The sequence below is a fragment of the Falco biarmicus genome, chromosome 9 (assembly GCF_023638135.1).
Source record: "Falco biarmicus isolate bFalBia1 chromosome 9, bFalBia1.pri, whole genome shotgun sequence".
NCBI lineage: Eukaryota > Metazoa > Chordata > Aves > Falconiformes > Falconidae > Falco > Falco biarmicus.
In genome coordinates this window covers 18,486,445-18,508,319 of record NC_079296.1, presented here as the reverse complement: position 1 = coordinate 18,508,319, position 21,875 = coordinate 18,486,445, and the positions used below count along the sequence as shown (strand labels likewise).

General features: G+C 37.3%; 1 protein-coding gene and 1 non-coding gene across 2 annotated transcripts in view; both read right to left on the bottom strand.

Annotated features, from left to right (window-relative positions):
* Positions 1-21,875, bottom strand: part of EIF3A (eukaryotic translation initiation factor 3 subunit A) — a 35,592-nt gene that overhangs the window by 4,522 nt on the left and 9,195 nt on the right. Inside the window, exons 6-19 of the mRNA XM_056352911.1 lie at positions 20,678-20,886; positions 19,570-19,741; positions 18,468-18,572; positions 17,560-17,658; positions 16,739-16,855; positions 15,550-15,735; positions 12,448-12,795; positions 11,745-11,849; positions 9,867-9,980; positions 9,461-9,583; positions 8,315-8,468; positions 7,094-7,278; positions 5,275-5,363; positions 112-842 (exon numbers count right to left, since the gene is read on the bottom strand). Coding sequence (XP_056208886.1) covers positions 112-842; positions 5,275-5,363; positions 7,094-7,278; positions 8,315-8,468; positions 9,461-9,583; positions 9,867-9,980; positions 11,745-11,849; positions 12,448-12,795; positions 15,550-15,735; positions 16,739-16,855; positions 17,560-17,658; positions 18,468-18,572; positions 19,570-19,741; positions 20,678-20,886 — 2,737 coding nt within the window. The remainder of the gene's footprint in view (positions 1-111; positions 843-5,274; positions 5,364-7,093; positions 7,279-8,314; positions 8,469-9,460; positions 9,584-9,866; positions 9,981-11,744; positions 11,850-12,447; positions 12,796-15,549; positions 15,736-16,738; positions 16,856-17,559; positions 17,659-18,467; positions 18,573-19,569; positions 19,742-20,677; positions 20,887-21,875) is intronic.
* LOC130155646 (small nucleolar RNA SNORA19) lies at positions 17,063-17,195 on the bottom strand. Its single transcript, XR_008824141.1, has one exon. It is a non-coding gene; the product is annotated as a small nucleolar RNA SNORA19 (small nucleolar RNA).

The following is a 21,875-nucleotide window of genomic DNA, read 5'->3' as shown; positions in this document are numbered from 1 at the left end:
CGTCCTTTTCAGAGCTGAACCTCCCATCTCTAGCACCAAGTACATCACATCCATTATCTACCAAGTTAACACACACGTTGGAGGGAAGATTATTGTATTAGTGTATTTTACCTGGTTTACCAAATGGTCTCCAAGGACCTGGCCTTGAATCATCACCGCTACGCCACGGACCCCTGTCATCATCTCGTCTGGAGAGCCTGTCATCATCTGCACTACGCCATGGTCCCCTGTCATCATCACGCCTTGACATCCTGTCGTCATCCATCCCACGCCTGGGACCTCTGTCATCATCCATCCCGCGCCTGGGACCCCTGTCATCATCTGCAGCACGCCAGCTGCCCCGGTCATCATCCAGACCACGCCTGGGTGGCCTGTCATCATCCAAAGCCCGCCTGGGCGGCCTGTCATCATCCATTCCACGCCTGGGTCCTCTGTCGTCATCTGCTGAGCGCCAGCTGCCTCTGTCATCGTCCAAACCGCGCCTGGGTGGCCTGTCGTCATCCAAAGCCCGTCTGGGTGGCCTGTCGTCATCCATTCCACGCCTCGGACCCCTGTCGTCATCTGCAGCTCGCCAGCTCCCTCTATCATCATCCAAACCACGCCTGGGTGGCCTGTCCTCATCCAATCCACGTCTGGGCGGCCTGTCCTCGTCCCCTTCACGCCTAGGTGGCCGGTCCTCCTCCCCTTCACGCCTAGGTGGCCTATCCTCTGTTGATTCCACAGAAGGACGTTCCTTTTCTTCTGCAGCACTACGTCGTGGCAGATCGTCCCCTCGTCGCGGCAGATCGTCCCCTCGTCGGAAAGGTCTTTCGTCATCTCTTGCTTCTCCTCGACGCCAATCTCTATAAAACCATAGGGAACGAGCAAAAAAGTAGAAGCTGACATGCAGGAAAGCTTTCACATATTAGATCAACAGTATCAAGCCCCTTAAGGCTATTTCTGACTATATCCACTTGATGTGTGGTCACAAATACGTTTACAGAGCTTGCAGTTTTCAAATGCTCTTTCTAATTGCCCTAATTAGTATAGGAAAGTGCTAGGTCACTGTCCCTACAGCTTCAGTAAAGACTGAACATTTTACTATCTCCTTCAAAACTACAGTTCCAAGGGCATAATTACAGTCCCTTGCTGGTTATCTGCTGCAACACAGCAGAGAAGAGGTTTGGCTTCTCCACCAAGCCTAATTTGACAAACTCAAGCTGTCTCAAAAGAACCAGTATTAAAAAAAAACCAACTTCAAGTAAGTATCCCCACATTCTTCATGCACATGCCAACCCTACAGTCCAATCCCTATTTTCATAAGTTTTGCCGCACTTCCAGCCCGATAGATTGGCAATACTTTCACCAACAAGCATCCACAACTAGATACAGCAGGACAACATGGTGAACTCATGACTCAATCCACTGCTACTGCCTGACAGTGAGCAGGGTGCGCCAGACTCTGGCAGGCTGTCAGTGCTTGCACGGATTTTCCATATTAGGATGTATGTGGGAAGTAAAGAACTGCTGAAAATTTTCCCTGGACTATTGAGTCATCAGGTCATCTTTGAAATATGTTTGGATTTCTAACAAAATCTAAAAGATCAGACACTGCTGAACAATGGTTAGAGCCTTCCACTCCTGTAACTTCTCTGGACACACCGTTTAGTTTAATGTCTACAGGATTTACACGTACATTTAGACCACAAACCTTGGCTTTGTCACTGGATTAATTTCTTTATTTCAGCAAATTAACCTTCCTCAGCTAGCTTCTCAGGAATACAAAGAAACAAGGAATGTACATCACAGAGATGTACGGGTACCTGCTTCTTGGCAAGAGAAGAGAAGCCACACCGGGGTTCAATCTCATGGATTCAAATATCAAGAGCAAAACAAAACAAGCCACCCCCACAGGTTTAGAAATCCACTACGCTACTAAAATGTAAACAAAAGAACAGCAGTGACTTGCTACAAAACAACAGATGTAGGACTCCAAGAGGTGAGAACAAAGAGGCAACAGTTTGTGACAACTCTGCATCTCAAGAATTTTGAGGAACTGTGAGCAGCATATTTCCTAGTTTTAGAAGAATAAGGGCAAACCTAATTACCACTGACCTGTGAGATAAAAACAAGACATGGAGATTGTTAAATTCCATTAGACTTAAATTGGATAATCTTCTCCTTTGAAAAATCTGATTATTTTGATGTAAAAGACGTGTAGAGAAATGGCTATAAAGTTCAGCAAATGAACAAGTATTTAATTCATTTATACCTAGTTACTGTTTCAGGGGTTTAGGCTTTTAAAATCTCTTTTTAATCTATTACCACTCTACTTGTAGGTAAAATTATGCCTATCTTGTTACATTTGTTTCTTGTTTGACAACTTTAGTATTCATATTTCAGCTTTTTTTCCTTCTTTTCCTCTTAGAAATCCTAACTCCCAGTTTTAGAAGTTTATTGAAATTGAGAGTCAAACAGCATCTGATAAATTAATAAAACCAGTGATGCGTGAGTATTAAAAATATATTGAATGGCAGTCACTGGTAGTAATGCAATCCAGTTTCTATTATACAACTCATTTTTCAATAACCTCTAAAAACCCTACACACAGATCTACAAGAGCTGAAAGCATGCCGACAGCTTTACCAAATAAAGAAGAAATTTGCTGGCAAAGTTCACGCTACAGTGCCTACCACTGTCACAGGTTTATAACTTTTTTTTGTTCATCTTGACTCAGGTACAAACAGCACAGACATAAAACAGAGGTCAACTCCCCTCATCTATACAATTTGGCTTTTTAGTGTTTCTTGACCATAAACACACAAGCATTTGTTGATCCTTTGAGATAGCAATCTGTGCCAGTGATGACTCAAATGAACTGTGCAAGTACGACAGCCTGCAGCACTGCCCTGCCACTTTTAGTGAATACCACATCTATATTAGCTGCCATTTCATTGTTTCAATGAGCAAATGCCCAGATCCTGACAGCATTTTAAGGGATTTCTGTGATCTAGAGAAAGAACAAGCATAAAGGTACCAGCATAAAACAACTACTTCTACTAAATCAACTGGCTTTTAATTTAACTCCTATTAGCACTTCTATGTTAACCTCTTTTTCCTACAATCACAATATTTGTAATATTTTTTTGTATCAGGATTGGCTTTCTTCTCTTCCTTACAAAATTTCATTGCATCATTAGTTTTATTTTCTTTTGTTTCTTATGATAACTACCTTTCCTGCCTAAGAGACAGACAGCCCTTGCTGGACGCTTCTGCCTTTCTGTAACCTGTTCTTTCTTGTAACTGGAACCAGGGTACGGAAAAGACTGAGAACACTGCAACATGCTGATCACCTGGAATCCAGCACTCTGGGGAATGCTGCATAGTACAATTGGTTGCTCCGTGACTGTAAGGATCTGAGTACCAATATGGCATGTACACCAGGACTGTGCCATTTCCATGAGAAATTGTCTGTGAGGCAAATGTTATAGCTTCTCTCCTTGTACTGGCGTCTATAAGGACTTTTTAATACACATATCCAACAGCTGTACTTTCAGCTAGATACATGCTGCAAATTAAATCCGATGCTCTGTCCTCTATGTTACTGCCTTCACCACTCAATTCAGAAATACATTTTGGAATTACTTTACTCACAGTCAGGTTTGCACTTCTGTCTTTGTATCCAACACCTTTTCCCTTTAGGGTTAAAATCTACTAAAAGTAGGCTTGTGGCTACTAAAGAAAGCAGAATTACACCTTCCTTTTGCAATTATGTCTGAGCATCATCACTTTTACTTTGTTACTGTTAAAGTTCAGAAAAAAGAAAATAATTGAGAAGCATTGCTTTACTTAAAATCCATAGATACTAATTTTGACTGCTGTCAGTATTTCCTTTTAGTACTCCTCAGTATAGTCCTTTTAGCAAAAAAGAGAAGGAAAATTTTACCAGATATGCTATGTAATAATCCAAAATATGCCCAATTGCAACTCCTTAACAGTCACACTGCTCAACTTCCACAAAAGTTGAATGAGAAGTAACAAAGACAACACTTGGTCAAAAAACCTCTAAGCTATAATGACTCTAAAATGAATGTGGGGAAATGATACAAGTGTATCATTAGGGGTGGGGAGGCGCAGAAATCGCATTGAAGCATATAAATAGGTGCATTAAACAGTTCTGCAATACGTTAATAGTTCAAGGCTCCACCCAGGAGTTTCATCCAATCTTTGATTTTGCAATTCACGAGAAAGTGGATCACTACCAAGATACCAAGAATGGTAATGTAGCTTTTAAGGGAAGACTGAAAAACTATTTTGTTTATTGAGAGATCATACTCTTCCAATGTGTTAGAAGAAACTACTAGAGAGAGAAAAAGCAAATTAATTTGATTCCACTGGAGTCAGAGTAAGATGTAATGGATTTAAATCGCTGCACTGGAAATTAGGGTTAGACATTTATAAAAGTCTATCTACGTGGAAGGCTAATTAAGCAATAAAACCTACTGCCAATTGCAACATGCAGTGGTATTTCTGTCAGCACAGGGTTTTAAGAACAACTAGACATACACCATCAGAAATATTTTACCTATAGCTCATCCTGTTGTGGAGCAGAGGGACGGACAAATATTAAAGATCTTATTTTCTACAACTGTATAAACAGTCTTCATTATTAGTCAATACATCCAAAACCCCTAAAACATATAGATGTGAACAAGCATGTTGGTTTTTTTTAGAAAAACCTGCCAAGTACTTCCAGAATATTCTTCCTTCAGAAATCTTTCCTCCTCTGTTCAATACAGTCTCTCAGAACTTTGTTATAGTTTATGGCACATATTTTCTGCTCTGTGACTCACTCCGGGACTTGAATAGTTTAAAACTCCTAATTTTGACTTTACTATTCTTAGATATTACTGTTAGTTTTCTAAATGGAAAATCTCATTGTCATCTTTCCCCATTCTGTATTTATACAACTGACACCAATGTTTGAGTGGGACAGAAATTCTTAATTTAAAAAAGAAACCAAGAAAGCAAGTTGTTTATCACATGCAGAAGGCCTCCGCTAGCTTTCACATATCTAAACTAAATAAAACAGGAATGTTATCCGAATGCAGTTCCAAGATAAAACTTCTCTCTCATTTTGAGATCCTTAGAAAGCAATTTTTAATAGAAGGTAACTTTCAGAGACGTAAAGGCATGAGATACCATTCCGTCAGTGCAGCTTTAGCAGTAGTAACAAAAAGGGAGCCTGCCTATTTTGAACCCAGTACAACCGCTGTTTAGTAACCCAGTGAGTACCTTTCCACTGGTGCTCGTCGCCATTCAGATTCTGTTTCACCACCTCTTCTCCAGGAGCTTTCAGACTCCCTATCACCCCAACGAGATTCCTGTATGTCAAAAGAAATTAGGAACATTCTCTGGATACTTTAAAATGAAGATTTTTAACATATAATTTAGTCCTTTCAAAGCGTACTGTATCATTAAAAGCTCATGTTACACTATAGAGAATACTGAACTATCAGGAGTTCTAATAACTTAAGCATGGCCTTAACTGACTATTGTTTCTGACACAATTTAAACCCCTTTAGAAACCAATACGGTTCCCTTTGGGCCACATACTTTACCAGTAGGGTAGATATATGCAGATACACTAGAAAGTTTATCAACAAGTATATGAATAATAGCTACAATGAGGCATTACTACCACCTGTTAACACAAAAAAAAGGTTCTAACAGTTTCACTTTTCGTGCTGCTTAACGACAGCAGAAATGAATTCTAAGAATTATTTGCTTTTGTGCTTTCTGATCAGATCAGAAAATTTAACTGAGTAAACTGAAAGCTCTTTGTAGCAGGAACCATTTAGTTCTGAGTACCTCAATGCACAGAACAGGTGAGGTATTTGTGACTCCCACAGGTTGCTTGGATGCCAGGCAGACTAATGATCGATTTTTTAATTTTTTTTTATAAAGGTAAAATATCTCTCTCCATTGCTGGGCAAAGACAAACCATTTAAACTATTTCTAACATAGTTGTTTATTCCTTTCCACCACAAGAAGCAAATTAGGTAAACCACATAAAATACCTGATTTCACATAATCACACAACCTCTTTATAAAAGGGTATTCATTCCGGTTTTAAACCATTCTTTGAGAAGTGTTTTTGTCAAAGTCTGCACTCAGTGTGGGGAAATACACAGGTTGTGCAAGATCTTGCATATCCACTACTCCACGATTGTTTACTTAAATGCTCTTGAACTGAACCCAACAAACAAGAGTGAGCAAAGAAAGAATCCCAAGACTGCAAATGGTATTTTTCAAGTGGCACAGATATCTCTCCCGGAACCTAAGTCAGTTCTTCCATACAATCAAGTGCCCATGGCTAGGAGTACCTCTTACGTGAAAAATACCGGTGATGCTTACTTACCTGATAGACTACTAAAACAATTTAGACAAGCTCTGATCGCTTATCTTCATAGTGTTACTCAATGAAGTATGCATTAAACAAATATAATGGCTATGGTGGATGAAATTTAAAACTAGTTCTCCTATAGATAAATTCTGAAAAAGTGAAAGCATAGAAGGTTTGTGGTATTCAGTTACATTCTTTTAAATCATTAAAACATTTATTTGCAGATAGCTTTTGTTTTGTTTCCAGTTGGATTGGGACAATAACTTCCTCCAATACTTACATTTGTAAACAGCAAGTTGCACACAACTCTTGGTTTTATGTTATTGTGTATTTCTTATAAAACTATGCTTTATGTTTAGTCTGGGATTTTCCTTCAATATCTACTCCAATTCCTGACTTTAGCACGAGTCACTACACTTGCTTCCAATGAAGTTTTCCTTCTTTTCTGTTAAAGAAAATTTTATTCAATATTCTTTTTTTAAACAGCTTGGAGATCTTAGTAGTTTCTTTATTTTACTTTATTACTCAATTACAGATTCCAGACTCTGATAGTGAGCAGAAACTAAGTGACAATGACTTAACTATTAAATTAGCCACCTATGCTACAACTCAAAAAAAAAAAAAATTAACCTACCATTTTGCAATGCTAGCCCCTTCTTCAAATCTACAGGAGAAGACGAAGAAGAAAAACCTGCAGGTATTACTTACCTTTCTTGAAAATGGGTCATCCAGACCTCTTCTTTCTTCTTCTCGGCGACGCTCTCTTTCTTCTATCTCCATTTCTCTTTGACGTTTTTTCTTCTCCAGTTCTTCCAGTTTTTTGACACGTTCCTGGTATTCACGCTGCTCCTGCTCACGTTTCTCACGCTCAATGCGCTCCTTTTCCTCACGCTCTGCAGAATTGGAAACATAAATAAAATGTATTACCAGTATAAATTCCTGTATATTGCTGTAACCACAGAAAGGTTACAAAATACAATCTCTCCTCTTTGACTCCTTATAAAAAACCCCCAAGCATTTCACAGGATACATTTAAGTAACCATAGAACCTGTTTTCTGGAACTATCCTAACTTGAAAGCAATAGGAAAAGGAACCTGATACATCTATTAATGTGGCATCTTGAACAACAGTTAGCAAGAAAGGAAAGAAAATGTTCCAATACCTGTACATTAGTTCAATGTACAGACCACAAATGTGCCAGCTAAAGTATGAGTAACTACCTCAGGCATGGTAAAGGATCCCTTCCTTAAGAAAGGTCAAACACAAAAAAAATAATCAACTAGCAGCGTCAGAAATTTGGTATTTAGGACTGCCCGGGTGTTTGGTTGGTTGGTTTTAAAATACTGCACGTTTATGAACTCTGATATATAGTAACTTCATCCACTAAGTAACAAGTAGAACAAAAATTTACCTTACAGGTTGCCTATCACCTCTCCTCTTCTAAAGCCTTGAAACAGACCACCAGACAAAGCAATTCACAAAGAAAGGTGTGTGAGTCACAATTCTAGAGTTCTTGATCCGACACCAATGCTCCCTTTCTTTTCCCTTTAAGATGCACACAAACAAGTGGCCAGAACTCAAACTGAATTACTAAAATCAAAGACTCAATTCTTCATTAACCTCCCTTTGTTTATCTCCTCCTTTATCCATGTCTGGGAGAAGGGGAGGGTGGGAAGTATTGATTTGCTTTTATTTTCCCTTCCTCCTATAAAGCTTTACCTTCATCTCTATGCTGCACAGGTAAGCATTCAGAAGGTGCCTTAGGTAAAACATACAGTATCTAACAGCAATGGCCACAGTCTTCACCACGGATTGAAAGCAAAAAGACTTCCACCAATATCATCAAACAGGGAAACCAGAAGTTAGCTGCCCACATCTGGAATGGGTCAAGGATGCAAACAATAAAAGAATCGGGTTCTCAATTATACCTTTAAGCAGCTGTTCTTCTCGTAATCTTTGTTCTTCTTCCTCCTTTTCTCTGTAGTAAGTAATGCGCCTCTCTTCTTTGCGTTGTTTCTTGCGTTCCTCCAAACGATTACGCCTCTCTTCTGCTAACCGTTCCTGGAACTGCTTGAGTTTATCCTGAAATACAAAGAATACACATGAAACCACCAAAACTAGTCTAAGAGCTAGACAGTTACACAAATTGCTAAATAAAGCTGCACAGAAAACAAACTAACTGCAACAAAGTAACTTTGCTCTGGTGAAAAAACCCCTACCTGTTTGTCATTTCAACCTTTTCTGCAATTGAACATGTATAAGGGAATATATTCCTACTTAGAAGACAAGACAATGACTAATGCACAATTTTAGTCCTTCGTCTGCTTTTTCAGGAAAGGAATTAACTGAGTAATAGTTTACCTGTACCTATAATACATTACCTAATATTACCTATATTGTTGCAAAGAATCATATGCAGTTAGTTAACTTAATTTAACATAATACTTCTTTCGCTTTTTTTTTTTTAAACCAGTTCTTACTGCAACATAACCAATAAAGCTATAAACAGCCTCAGCAAATGTAGAATTAAAAAAATGTAGTGCAAGACATAAAGGCCAGTTCCTTCCCTGTCCTGACGTTCTAATTTGTTATGAAATTTTGCAAACATAAAACATAACATGAAGTACCAAATACATGAACTGTCAAAATATTTTTCACATTTAAAAAAAAAGATTTAAAAAAAATAGACAAGTATTTCTATTTCTCGGCTTCGATATTATTGTTAGTATGATTCCATCACCACAGTAAGGCCAAGTACATGTACAGATACAGCTGGCTGCTCATATGCTACCCAATGATCTCTTACTATTAGCCCAACTGAAATAACTAACTCACTTATCTTATTTTCCCTACAAGCTATCCCAGAAATTGTCAAAAATTGTAAGTGTTAATATTTAGTAACAGGTGCAATATTTTTTTTATTTTTTAAGTCAAAGCAGAAAATAAACTATCCCATAATTCTGTGCCATTCTAGGTACTAATTTGTTTCTAGTTTACATGAAATATCACTGGGTCACACGTTTAGTTCCTCACTTTAATGGGAATATTTTACTATAACACCGCATCTTGTGTACCTCATAAACTGTTCGTCGTGATGCTTTGAGCCTGGCTTCAAATAAATCTCTATCCTCCAACATCCTTGAGAGTCTGTTCTTATGCTCAAGGGCTTTCTCACGCTCCAACTGCAAAGTGGTGATCTAAAAATAGGAAATAAATAAAGTATTACAAAGTAAACTCTTACTATATCTTTGCATTCAACCTCACCCATTAGAAAGCGAAATTATCTTTTCCTCTTTCAGATCCAAGACAGACAATACTGCTGTCCACTAACACAATGAAACTGTAAAGATGACACTTCATTCTTCATATCAACTTTTTTCCTTATTCACTTGGATTGAGCTGGGGAAAAAGAAAGTGCAAAACCCCACTATTTTTCATTAATCACTAATGGATTTTATCATCTCAACAAAAAAATCTTACCCTTTCTTCCTCCTGTTGCTCCCACAGCTCCATATCATGCACTCGTTGTTCCTCATATGCAGTCTTTATTAAAGGAATTTCTTCTAAGCGCTTTGCTCTTTCAAAATAGTCAATCTAAATAAAGATAACATACCTTTAGCATGTCATAATGTGAAGACCAAATCTGGAAGACTCGGTATTCAGCATGCGCCAGAGAAAACCCTGGTATCTGAAGACTTCTGCAAATATATCTGATATATTACTGTTGCATAAGAACAATCACACTGGACCACATCAGAGGTCCACCTAACCAAGAACCTGCCTCTACCACGGACAACTAAGTGCACTCCTAGGCAAGGATGCAGAACAGCGGCAGGCACATATACAATACTCTCTCAGCACCATAAATTTTCAGCGCCTGGCATTTCCTGTGCTGGAAGCTTCTTTTCTATTTAGTAGGCATTGGTGGATTTCTCCTCTTGTCCTTTTGAACTCAAAGAAGCTTTTCATATACAACAACGTACTTTGGAAAGAGCTCCTGTGCATCTATGGCTCACAGCATGATGACCCACTTTCCACCTACAAATAGTTCTGAATATGGCTCCTACTGGCTTCCTTTGATGCTTCCTAGTTCACTACCCCTTGCAGTCAGTGTGTGAACAACTGCTCTCCATCGTCAGTTGTTGTAACAGGTATACTCTTACAGACTGCTTCCACATCGTCTCTCCAGAAGTCTTTCAGACATAGGGCTACTATTTTACGTAAGTATTTCTCACACCAAAGCCAATCCACATCATTGCTGGCCTTCTCTCAAACTTCCAGTTCAGCTGCGTACTTTTTGAGATAAGAGACCAGAACCGCAGACAGTGCTCAAGATGCAGAAGAACCAAGTTCTCATTGCTGACTAAGAACGTTAAGTTTGGAGCCCATCATTTAATATGTAAAGCTGAAGACTGGGGGATTTTTTTTCCACTTTGCCTACGAAAACGGAACAGCATTCAAAGACTCTTCCTCTTATCCCACTGCTGCTAAGTCGCCTGGTGAAAAACTCTGTAAACAGCTTTTTGAAAAACCCAACTAAGTTACATCAATCAGACCACCCTTACGTGTTTGTTTTGATAGCTTCAGAGAACTCCAGGAGGAAGCCCTGGCTTACAATTCTTTTATAGAAGCTGTGCTGAGCCTTCCAGGTAGATCATATTTACCCAGGTGACTACTAATTCTACTGTTTAATGTATTTTCTGCTACTTTGCCCAGTATGAGCATCAGGTTTACAGGCCTGCAGCACAAAAGATCCTCATTGTAACCTTTTTAATTAACTTGCCACTTCCTAGTGACAAGCCAGTTTTAAGTGACATGAATTACCAACTGTATCATGTAACTTCTGTTTCATTCTTGAACACATTTGGAAGTCCTGGGTGAGTTTCACTTTGCACAGGTTACATATTTCTACTTACTACAACAATGTGTGCCTCGCACTTTTATAGCCACTCAGGTTTCAGGCAGATCCTCTTCTGCCATCTAGAAGGGCTCTAGCACTGGAATTTCCTCTGTTTCAGTGAGGACTACTACAATCAATCAGTTTTACTTCTCTGTAATGACCTCACCTTTTCTGAACATTTTCCAGTTACAAGTCTTCCCAACTAAGACTCAGTTCACATACAGCTTTAAGGGTCCTTTTTCAAATCAACTCCATTAATTAGAAAAATTTGTGCACCGATATTAGAAACTCAATGGGTTTATAACACATTTACCTTTTTTCATTTCAAACAGTAACATTTTCAACACCAGTATTTTTTTTATATGTATATATATATATATATGTATGTATCAATACAGTTCACAATCACTACCTAAAGCATTGTACAGACATGGGTTTGTACCCTTCCTATTTCGTACCTTCTTCTCCTGATTCTTCAGACGTTCCTGAAGTTCCTTCTTTTCTTTTTCCAGCTGTTCAACTTGTTTAGCCATAATGAAGTCAGGATCCAGTTCTTCAAGATCCTACAACCAAGCAGAGTTATCAACACAAAATAAAGCAAACATTTTTTCTGTTACAAATATGGTTTGTTTATTTATTTATTTAATCTTCTCTGCAGTTTTCCCCTTATCTTTTTTAAAACTAATTTGCTTCAGAAACATTCTCAGTTCATTTTCCTCTCTTCTAGGTAGCTTGCATTATTTTTTTTAATAGAACTCTTTAAAGCATTTGTATCTTGATCTTTAACTGAGACACAGTCCAGGTACTACAACATTGGACAAGCAAGTCTGTTTGGTATTTCAAATACTGTTTAAGCAACAAGGGGAAAACCACCCAAACCAAACCAAAAAAAAAAACCCCACCAAACCCAAAAAACCCAAAAAACCAGCTGGACTTAATTCCTCTAGGTAAATACAGTCCTATCCCAACTCAGAATTAAGGTTTACTTACACCGCTGAATAAATTAAATATATAAGTGTCAAACTATCTCATTTTTAAGAGACTGTTTATAAGACCAGTTACAGTATAAAACTAGTAAAAACCACAAAATTCCGAAAGCCTAGCAATGTAACACCAAGAGTATAGAAAAATAACTCAAAATGTCAATAATAACTTGCCTACCTCAATATCGATATCTTTAAATGCTTTGGCTCCCAGTTCAGTCTTCTTAATCTGCTCCAAGCGCTCACGAACAGTTTTCTTTTTGATTTGTTCATGCTCTTGCAGGATACGTTCTTTCTCTCTTTCCTTTGCCTCCTGGCGTAATCTTTCTTCTTCAGCTTTCCGGACTTTTTGTAATTCTGCTTCACGTTGTTCTAGTTCTTCTTTTTCACGCTGTATGTTTAAACTTTCAAGGCGCTCTTTTCTTTCCTCTATAGTTTGACGACGTGCAAGAATACGCTGATGCTCCTTCCTTGAATTTTTTAAGAAGGCAGTGACTGCCAGCTGATGTTGTTCTTCCTTCTCTTGCTGAATTTAAATTAAGAATAAGACAATGATGTATACAGCATCACTTTAAAAAGGCAGAAGGCATAGCAAATGCTTCTCAATGAAAATTCAAAGTTAGTTTTATTCTCCACACTTGCCAACTGCATGGAAATACAACTGTAATGAGTGGCAAAACTCATCACTCATCCAAGTGGCACACAAAGCAGTATCAACTGACTAGAACCACATATTCATGGAGAAAGTTGTCTGTAAAAGACACTACTCTGCAACGCATCTTAAGTATGATAGTTTCACACTTTTCTGTCCAAAAATATTGCACACCCATATGTAACTGATATTTAACACACTAACTGAAAGAGGGGGGTGTCAGTCTTGTTTGTCTCTGCATGTGTTAGCAAGTATAGCACCACATGTACTGTATTTCACCAAAGCTCCCTTGTTTTTAAAGTTTTGCTTTTTCCAAACACACTAAAGTAAGAGAAAAATATCCTAATTAACACAAAGCACTATCTGTGAGATGATAAAAAACTGAATCAACAATTTCAGTATAAACATTGTATATAAAACCTTTTAAAATAAATTATAAAAAGCACTAGACTTCCAGACACTAGTATACCAACTATTTTTGAGGCAGTCTTCTCACACCCTCCCCACTCGCCTCCAAAGTACCTATACAGTTCTTCGTAAAGATCCATGCTGTACACATGAAGACATGTAATTGTGCCAGCTCAGGAAACTGCCCACTTTAATCAGTCCAACAAGCAGCAAAGCACTGCAGGCCCATCAGCTCACTACATTCCCTCAAGTCATGCTGCTCTTGAAATATGAGATAGCTCAGAGGTATTTTTAGTAATCTGTCACTTCTAGGGCATTCAACACGTGCACAAGCATCCATACTTTGTTGCAAATCTGAAAGCATTTAAAGATAAATGGAGGGGCTAGAAACCCAAAAATTGAAAGCTATAGATCAATTATCAATTAATTTATAGATCAATCATGTTTTGTGAGTTACAAACAAATTTGACAGAAATTCAAAGCTTTAAACCTCCTGGAAAAAATGAAAGTTTTGATCTGAATAGCAAAGGAAAAAAGGGTATCACCTTGTTCTGTAGCTTCTCTAACTACACCGACTGATATTAACCTTGACACTGTACTCCAATTTTAGAAGCATAATTATGTCTTATTCAGCTAACTGTACAAACATGTCAAGTGTAAGACTATTTGTCATTTTTTATCTATGAATGTACAGAAAAAACGTTTTTTCTTTCAAATATATAATCCATCTAGTACCAATCACTAGTAAAATCTTCAGGGGGAAAACCTACATGGAAAGATCTTTATCTTAAACACTATACAACAGCTAATATATGTTCAAGCTAACATAAGTAAGCTAGCATTAAGTGTCACGATGCAGTTCTGCTTTGTACGTTTATATCTTAAGATTATTACTTAGTATTTCAACCCATATAAAAAAAATCTAACATGGACATCTTGCCATCAGCCTGTTTTCCATAGGGAAATTTGATAAGTTTGCCATGAAATCTTTCATAAACATAAAGCAAAAGAAAAAATTACCACTGCTCTTAAGAGAAGTGAAGGTTTAACTTGCCACAACCAAAGCATGCTGGAAATCCGAGACTGATTTACACCTTGCTCATACAGGGCTCTGGAGAACCTGAAATGTAAGCTCATTGGTGAGTCCGACCTTGAAGCCAACAGTCCCAGTGAGAAGGACAGGTCAGGTTCTGAGTTGCGGGATCTTTTGTTCACGTTTTTAGGTTCCACTATGGAGTTACATTCCAGGTTCTTCACAACAGCAGTTTCTCCAGGAAGAATAAAGACACCAGGCTCTTGGATTTTCAAAAATGCATGCAAAATTTTAAACAAATACTAGCTCTGTAGGCCCATCTATCAGTAAGTTATTATTTGGTACATTCTAAACCTGACAGATGCAAGACCAGCAATTTAAACTCGGGCCTCTTGCGTACATTTTTACATTACTTTAGTTATGACCAAACACTAACTAGTTGGGTGCATTTAAGAAATGACAACTTCTTCACAAGTACAAATAGCCAACTACCACCAGATTGAAAAAAAGAATAAATTAAAAGGTACATCTAATCTGAGAAAACACATTCATTAAAATATAAGCTTTGGTATGAATTGTCAAGTTATTAGCTTATGTTTCTAACTTAATCCACAAGTGTATAAATGCAGCCCATCATTACTGTCAAATTAGATCAGAGAGCATTACCACAATGTTTTGAAAAACAGAGCAACACACTTTTGAAAATAAACAGATGTACAAAAGGACCAATCACTACCTACTTAAATCCTTGCAATGTCATGTTAAATTAATCATTAGATAGCTCACTGCCTTTCCTATGTCAAGGAAAGGTAATCCAAGTAACTCCTTCAAGTATGATCTCACAACCTCAAAACATCCTTGTCTTGCTAAATCAGAAAATTTAGATCTATTAGAACAAGTGAATATGTAACAGATGCAGAAGGATACTTTGCCATTAATAAACACATTAACACACACTACATTTGTATATATTAACACCTCAAGGATCAATTATCTGTCCTGAAGGGAAGGGGACAGAAGTAACAATATTACCACTGCACTGAGAATAGATTACTGGAAAGAGCAGTTATCAAACAAGAAAAATAATAACAAAAGGCTGTATAAGGGCAACAGATAAACATCACACAACACACATAGGTGCAATGTCAGAATTTGTCAACATTTTCAGATGACTTAAAATGACTTACCAGTAAGTGAGGAGGCTTAATGACTGCAAGAGCCTTAGCCAGAGCTGAGGACATAGCAGTCAACTGATTTCTGATTTGCTCAGAAGGCATGCTTTGTAGTTGAGGGCCTAGTGGAGCATCTTCTCGAGTACTGTAATTCAAATCTGAGCCAAAACTCAGTGTCCGGGTGGTATGATCAAGGCGAACCTTTGCAGAAAAAAAATCGGAAGAAAAGGGATCATATTATTTATTAGACAATTTCTCTGTTGCTCTGCCTATGACCAATATGAGTAAACAGAAGCTCTAAGCAGAAATTACTTTAAAAAACAGTTTTAGCTATACCAGATTATGAGAAGTGCCAAATTAGTAGAAGAAAAATAGCTCTGAATAGAAGTTTGATTTCCATGATTTCTAAGAAAACAAATGAACAAAAATCACGGGAAGAGGCTGAATTTTCAGTGACTCTATGAAACGAGTACTCCAAGACAAATCATTCTTGCCTCTTCCTCCACATTAGCAATATGCAAAACAAGAATCCTGACTTTAATGCAGACAATTTCAACGCGTAAAATAAAAGCTAAAGTTGTGTGTTAATCTAAATGAACTAACTCAGCTTTATCTAAAAGCCTAAATGAGTAATTACTAAGCATCCTCAACTAAAAACTACTTGTATCTCATCATCAGCCTAAACATTTCATTACAGGATGCCGTTCTTTCAATACTGACAATTTTACCAACATTGCAATCTTCAACAGCAGCTGAAATAGACAGCGGTACACATTTAAGACATTGGTGTTTTACTTCAGTCACTTGATTAGGTGAAAAACAACATTAGCAACTGCTAGTTCTTCAGTCTTGCACAATGAATTCGGCATAGTCAGAAATTCACATCCCTGTTTGTTAGGCTTGCTTCAGGATATGCTGGACTAAATGACTGGGGCTCACAGGGCAACTTTCAGCAAATCTGATTTCAGCTTTTACTTCTACTGGACTTACGTTAATGGTTGTTGACCTAAATCAAAAACAGACACCAGAATGCAAATAATTTGTCAGTACTTAACATAGTCACGTGTTTCTTTGACTCTGGTTTATCTCCATCTATCAGAATCAATTATCTCCCTTAGGTTCAATGTCAACCACTTAGTTTTCATCGAGTGTTATACACATGAATCCACACATAATTTCACAGAAGTCTTTTTACAGCACTTACTTGTAAGTCACAGTGTCTGGCTGCATCAACAATACTACGTTCCAGCTGGAAAGCATCAACAAAAGGAACCAGGGTAGCCAGACGAGAAAATTCAATGCTTTGATAAATTTGGGCCACCTGTATGTGAACGGAAACATTAGGTGTTTTTACTTGTTAAAAAGAGATCCGAAAGAAAAGTTGTTGTATGGGTTATAAAGCTAAATCACTAAACTGTCGACAAATGAATGTATACATATTAATACAATAGCAAATACTCTTTCAGGATTTTATTTCTGTACTGTATTCAAACTTAATCTAAGATTAAATGCCATTCCTGAATGGCTTCTTTGTATGAAGGAGACTGGCAGCAGTAACTACATAGAGCTATACTGCTAATTAGCCTTCAACTATTTCTGTAGCACATCAGAAATAACACTGCTCCTCATTTGTAACGAAAGCAGGTCAATGAAATGTGCATTTTATAAAACACTAGACACAAAACCACCTGAAAACAAAATATACCACCTAGACCTTACTTTTAAAAAAGTTTAAGAAACAATTAATTACCTTAAATAAGACATCATAGATCCATGAAGAAAATCCAAACAAGAGATTACACCATTGCATGCAGCCACTATTAAGTATAGCTACTGCAGCTATACCTAAATGATGTACAAACCTGAAAACGCAGGTTATATACTGGAAAAAACTATTTCAAAATCATAATGGCCTTCTATTTGATGAAAAAAAACTTTACTTCAGCATGAAAATTTCCAACAATTTTCGCACAAAGCATTTTCTAACTTACATATACTTACGAACTAAGTTTTCTTTACTCATACCTGCTGCAGAAGGCGAAGAATGGTATTGTTCTGCAGGTGAGGAACATACAGCTGCAGTTCAGGTTCCTTTTCAGCTTGGTCTTTCACCCAGTTCAGAACCTATCAAAATTCTGAAAAGTTAATCTATCTGCATCAACCCTTAAACACTTCAACATTAAAGTATGAAACACTGTTCTTTAATACTTCCAGTTTACAGCTCATGAAACAACAGCCTTTCTGTCCAGACACTAAATCATTTTACTGAAGTGTATCTTTTGATCAGAACACTTGATCTTATGGGTATGACCTAAGACTTAGGCATATGTATGAAGGCGACTGACAGTACTGGCAACAGCTACCACACTGCTAATTTACCTTCAAGTTCTTTTTAGCACCTCAAATATCTTTGTTCCCACTATCAAAGAAAAAGAACATGATGTGCTTCACCAACTGCAGAATTTACACCAACCTAATCAAGAGCTCTCACATGATTTTACCTCCCAGTTCTCTACATTTGAAGAGTAAACATAGTCATGGGTATATTTTTCCACTTCCCACACAACCCACTTGCATGCATGTGCACGTGTGCTTGACTTCTTTCTCATTTCTACATCTTTAAAAAAAATTTAACTCAGTATTACCTCCACTAACAAGACCTTCTGATATGTTCCCAAAACTCTGCACCTTCATAGGGGCCCTCTGAACAGCATCCTAGAGATCTGAATTTTCATTCTATTTCAATAATCTGGTGTACTAGGTGTATCAGATGTTATGTACTTGTCACTGCAATGGCATTTGACCAAATACAGCCTACCACTGAAAATTCTGGCAATAGAAAAAGCTAGTTTGTATTTACCACAAATCAATATTCAAATAACAGGCTTATTAGTCAAGACCAATTACCATATACACAGAGCTACAAAACTTACCTTGCTGACACGGCTACATAACTTGAGTGGGTGAAAGTCTACTTCAAGCCAATTGTAAAGTTCTTTCACTTCTGGAACAACATACTGCACCACGTTGAATCTTACCTACAGTCAACAAAAAAATCCAAAGATCTCAAAATACATACAATATTAATAAATAGTTATGCTTTAAGAATGTTTATATTCAATAAGTTAAATGGGCACCACATATACGTTTTAATACAGGAGAGTTACTTATTTTTTATTACAGCATTCTTAATTGCAGTGACAATAACTCTACACTACACCACTAAACTGTACTTAAAAATGGAAAAGTAGACAAAAACCATATAAAGATAAATATTTAGAGTACCACCCTCAACTAGCCATTTCTAAGACTCAAGTCCTACCACAACGATGTAGGCCCACATCCAAACTAAGACCACACATCTCAGTTCACGTGTAAACTTCAGAAGCTTTAAACTGTTGTTTTAAGGCACACTGGAGAGGTACCAGAAGAATTAGCAAAAATTGTAAAATGAACCATGGAAATGGCTGCATTAAATTCAAACACCCTCTGAAAATACCTAACTATGACTGAATGCCTAATTTGTTTATGAATATCTGGGAAGGTCTGAAGATAGATTAATCTAGGCTCCCTTCAATTTAAACACAAGGAAGTCTTCGTAATCAGTTAGGTACTCACAGCCTGCTACTTGATATCTGACCTGCCTTTATCTGATACACATTTAAAACAGAAAAACAAACACTTGGTTCAGTTAATTACACACCTTAGAGCAGAGGAAAAAAGTTCTAGCTCACAACCCTTTTCAGACCCCTGAGTTTCAAAATTACATTGCCCAGGTGACATCAAGGACAATACTGAATCTGACTCTTTAGTGCACACAAGATTTCAGGCCTCCCGTTATTGCTGCCACTTCCAAATGGTTGTTCTTGCAAATCTGAAATTTTAACACTATACTGTAAGTCATAAAATTAACCATATAGCTGTTTTAACTTATAAACTGCTGTCTCATAACTAAGCATAGTGCTCTAGAAGGAAAACAGTCCAAAAAAGAGGACTCAATGTTTAAAAGCTGCTCATCTGAACACCACTACCTACCATATCATTAATGAGACTGCCACGTGTAGGTGGGGCCTGAAGACCCAAGAGGGTTGCCAGTCGTCGCTGTTTCTCAACAATGATACCATCCATATCCAGAAGGCGAGCAATATCAGTTCTCTCAGGAGTTATAGGAATTGACAGCGTGGCCAAAAGGACTCGAGTAGACATCCTGTTGACAAAGTATAATTGCAAAAGATGAACTGCAAGAGAACACTAATTAATTCCTTGTCATGTACGTACTAATTCAAGATTTGGAATGACTAGCATTCATGATGCAAAACTGTGTAAAAATACCAGCCATAACAGAAAAGATGTTAACTGTGCAATAAGAGTAAAGAATGCAGTGTTCTTCAGTAACCAGGGGAAAGATTTTGATAATACCTTTTCATTACATACGCGTGTGTATATATATATCCGCACATATACACAGAAATAATAAATTTAAGCTGCCACTGTAAATATCAAAATACTATAAAGCAATGAAAACAGTAGAAATCAGTACCTTTAAAAACTTATTTTAGCTGCAAATCCCTACCAGTCATTTTGATTGCACTGATTTTTAAAATTTACTGTGTGCGCCAGATGTACCTTTTGATGTAACAATACAAAGGACGTTAAACAATTAAATTCTGACCTTAGTACCCAGATGAACAGAAATATAAAAATTTCCAGAGAGTATTTATTCCCACCAGATTCTGATTCTACAGAGGCCTGTATACTTGTCACCAAAAAATTAAAGGCCATTTGGCTATACAGACTTTTATATATTAAGGAAGTTTAAACTAGTAACAGTGAACTCTTGTGAAGTAAATACTAATGTTCAGAAGAGAAAAAGGAAGCAAAACACAGATACTTATTAACTTGCTTATTAACAGAGAAGGAAGCTTAACTAAAGTGACCCTGATATTTAAGTTATTTACACTGTAGCTTTGTAAATATCCTTCTTGCTCTAGGTTTCTTTTGAGGCAATTAGTACTAGCCACTTTAAGCAGAGCTGTTCATATCCATACATGTCATCTGCTTCTTTTGGGGTACAATTTTGTTTATTTTTCAAACTACGGGCTTAAAAATAGAATCTAAGATTACATTAAATATCGTTCCCCACCTCTGCATCTCCTCTTGTGTGAGATTCTTTCGCATTTCTCTTGATAAGTGATAAAGTCGGTGAAGTGTGGATGCGTGAAAGAGAGCATTTCCTGATTTCCAGAAGACAGTTGAAACTTTGTGATAGTAATTTGCCATCAGCTGTGGTTTGGGTGGTTTCTTAGACAGTGCAAACAGCCCATGAATATCCTCCACTGCTTTGAAAGCTTCCTAGAAAAAACAAATACACTACTTTTAAGAAGTTTTTGCAACACTCAAAACCAGGGAAAATATACATTCACTAAAGGTTGCAAAACTGTAACACGTTTGTTATGTTAAGATCACCACTGAAAGCTATGACCTTCAGCTTTGCCAGTTACATGAAATGAAGTACTTCCTTCCTAATTAAGAAATGATTTGGACATACAGCAAATCCGTTAACTATCTGCTTAGAATTTGGTAGTTAAAATTTTTTTAGTTTTTTAATAATCTTTTGAAAACTGTCTTCTTTCAGATTTTCAAGCTACAAATCCAAGGGGAAAAAAAACCTAAAACCAAACTGGAATAAAAATTCTACTATTTTAATATTGTACCAATTCTACTATTTACTGATATTTTTTCATAAAAATAGGTTTTGTGATCAAAACTGGGTATAGTTTCCCTAAAAATACATGTACTCTTAGAAATGCCTTACATGTAATTACTTATATACCTAAAGCAGAAACATCACAACTGAGAACATTCTCCAGATTCACAAAACCAAAACATGACAACCTTGGCTTTTTAAGGAATTTGGCATTAGAAAGGTTGGAAAGCAAAGCCCCTCTAAGAAATTTGCTTTGATCGTGCCCTCACTGGCTAAACACTACCATAATTCAACCAGCAATGCTGGGAGCCCAGCCTAATAGCAGGCTTTAATGTTTGCTAACCATTTCCAGTTCACAAGAACACAAGACAGCAGAGGTGAAGGTGTCATCAACTTCTCACTTTCAGAACTTAAACTGACTTCGGCTACTCTACCATTTATTACTAGCAGCAAAAGCTGGGTTTGAAAATACTATGCAGGAACATCAGACTAAGTATTCAATATGCATGTAGCACCACATTCTAAATATTAAAACTTTATTCTTTAGCTATTATCCTGTGTTTACCTTGGAATATATACCATGAGATACGATCTGCGTGGAACAGATTCTGGAAAGGCTGTAGACTACAGTGGG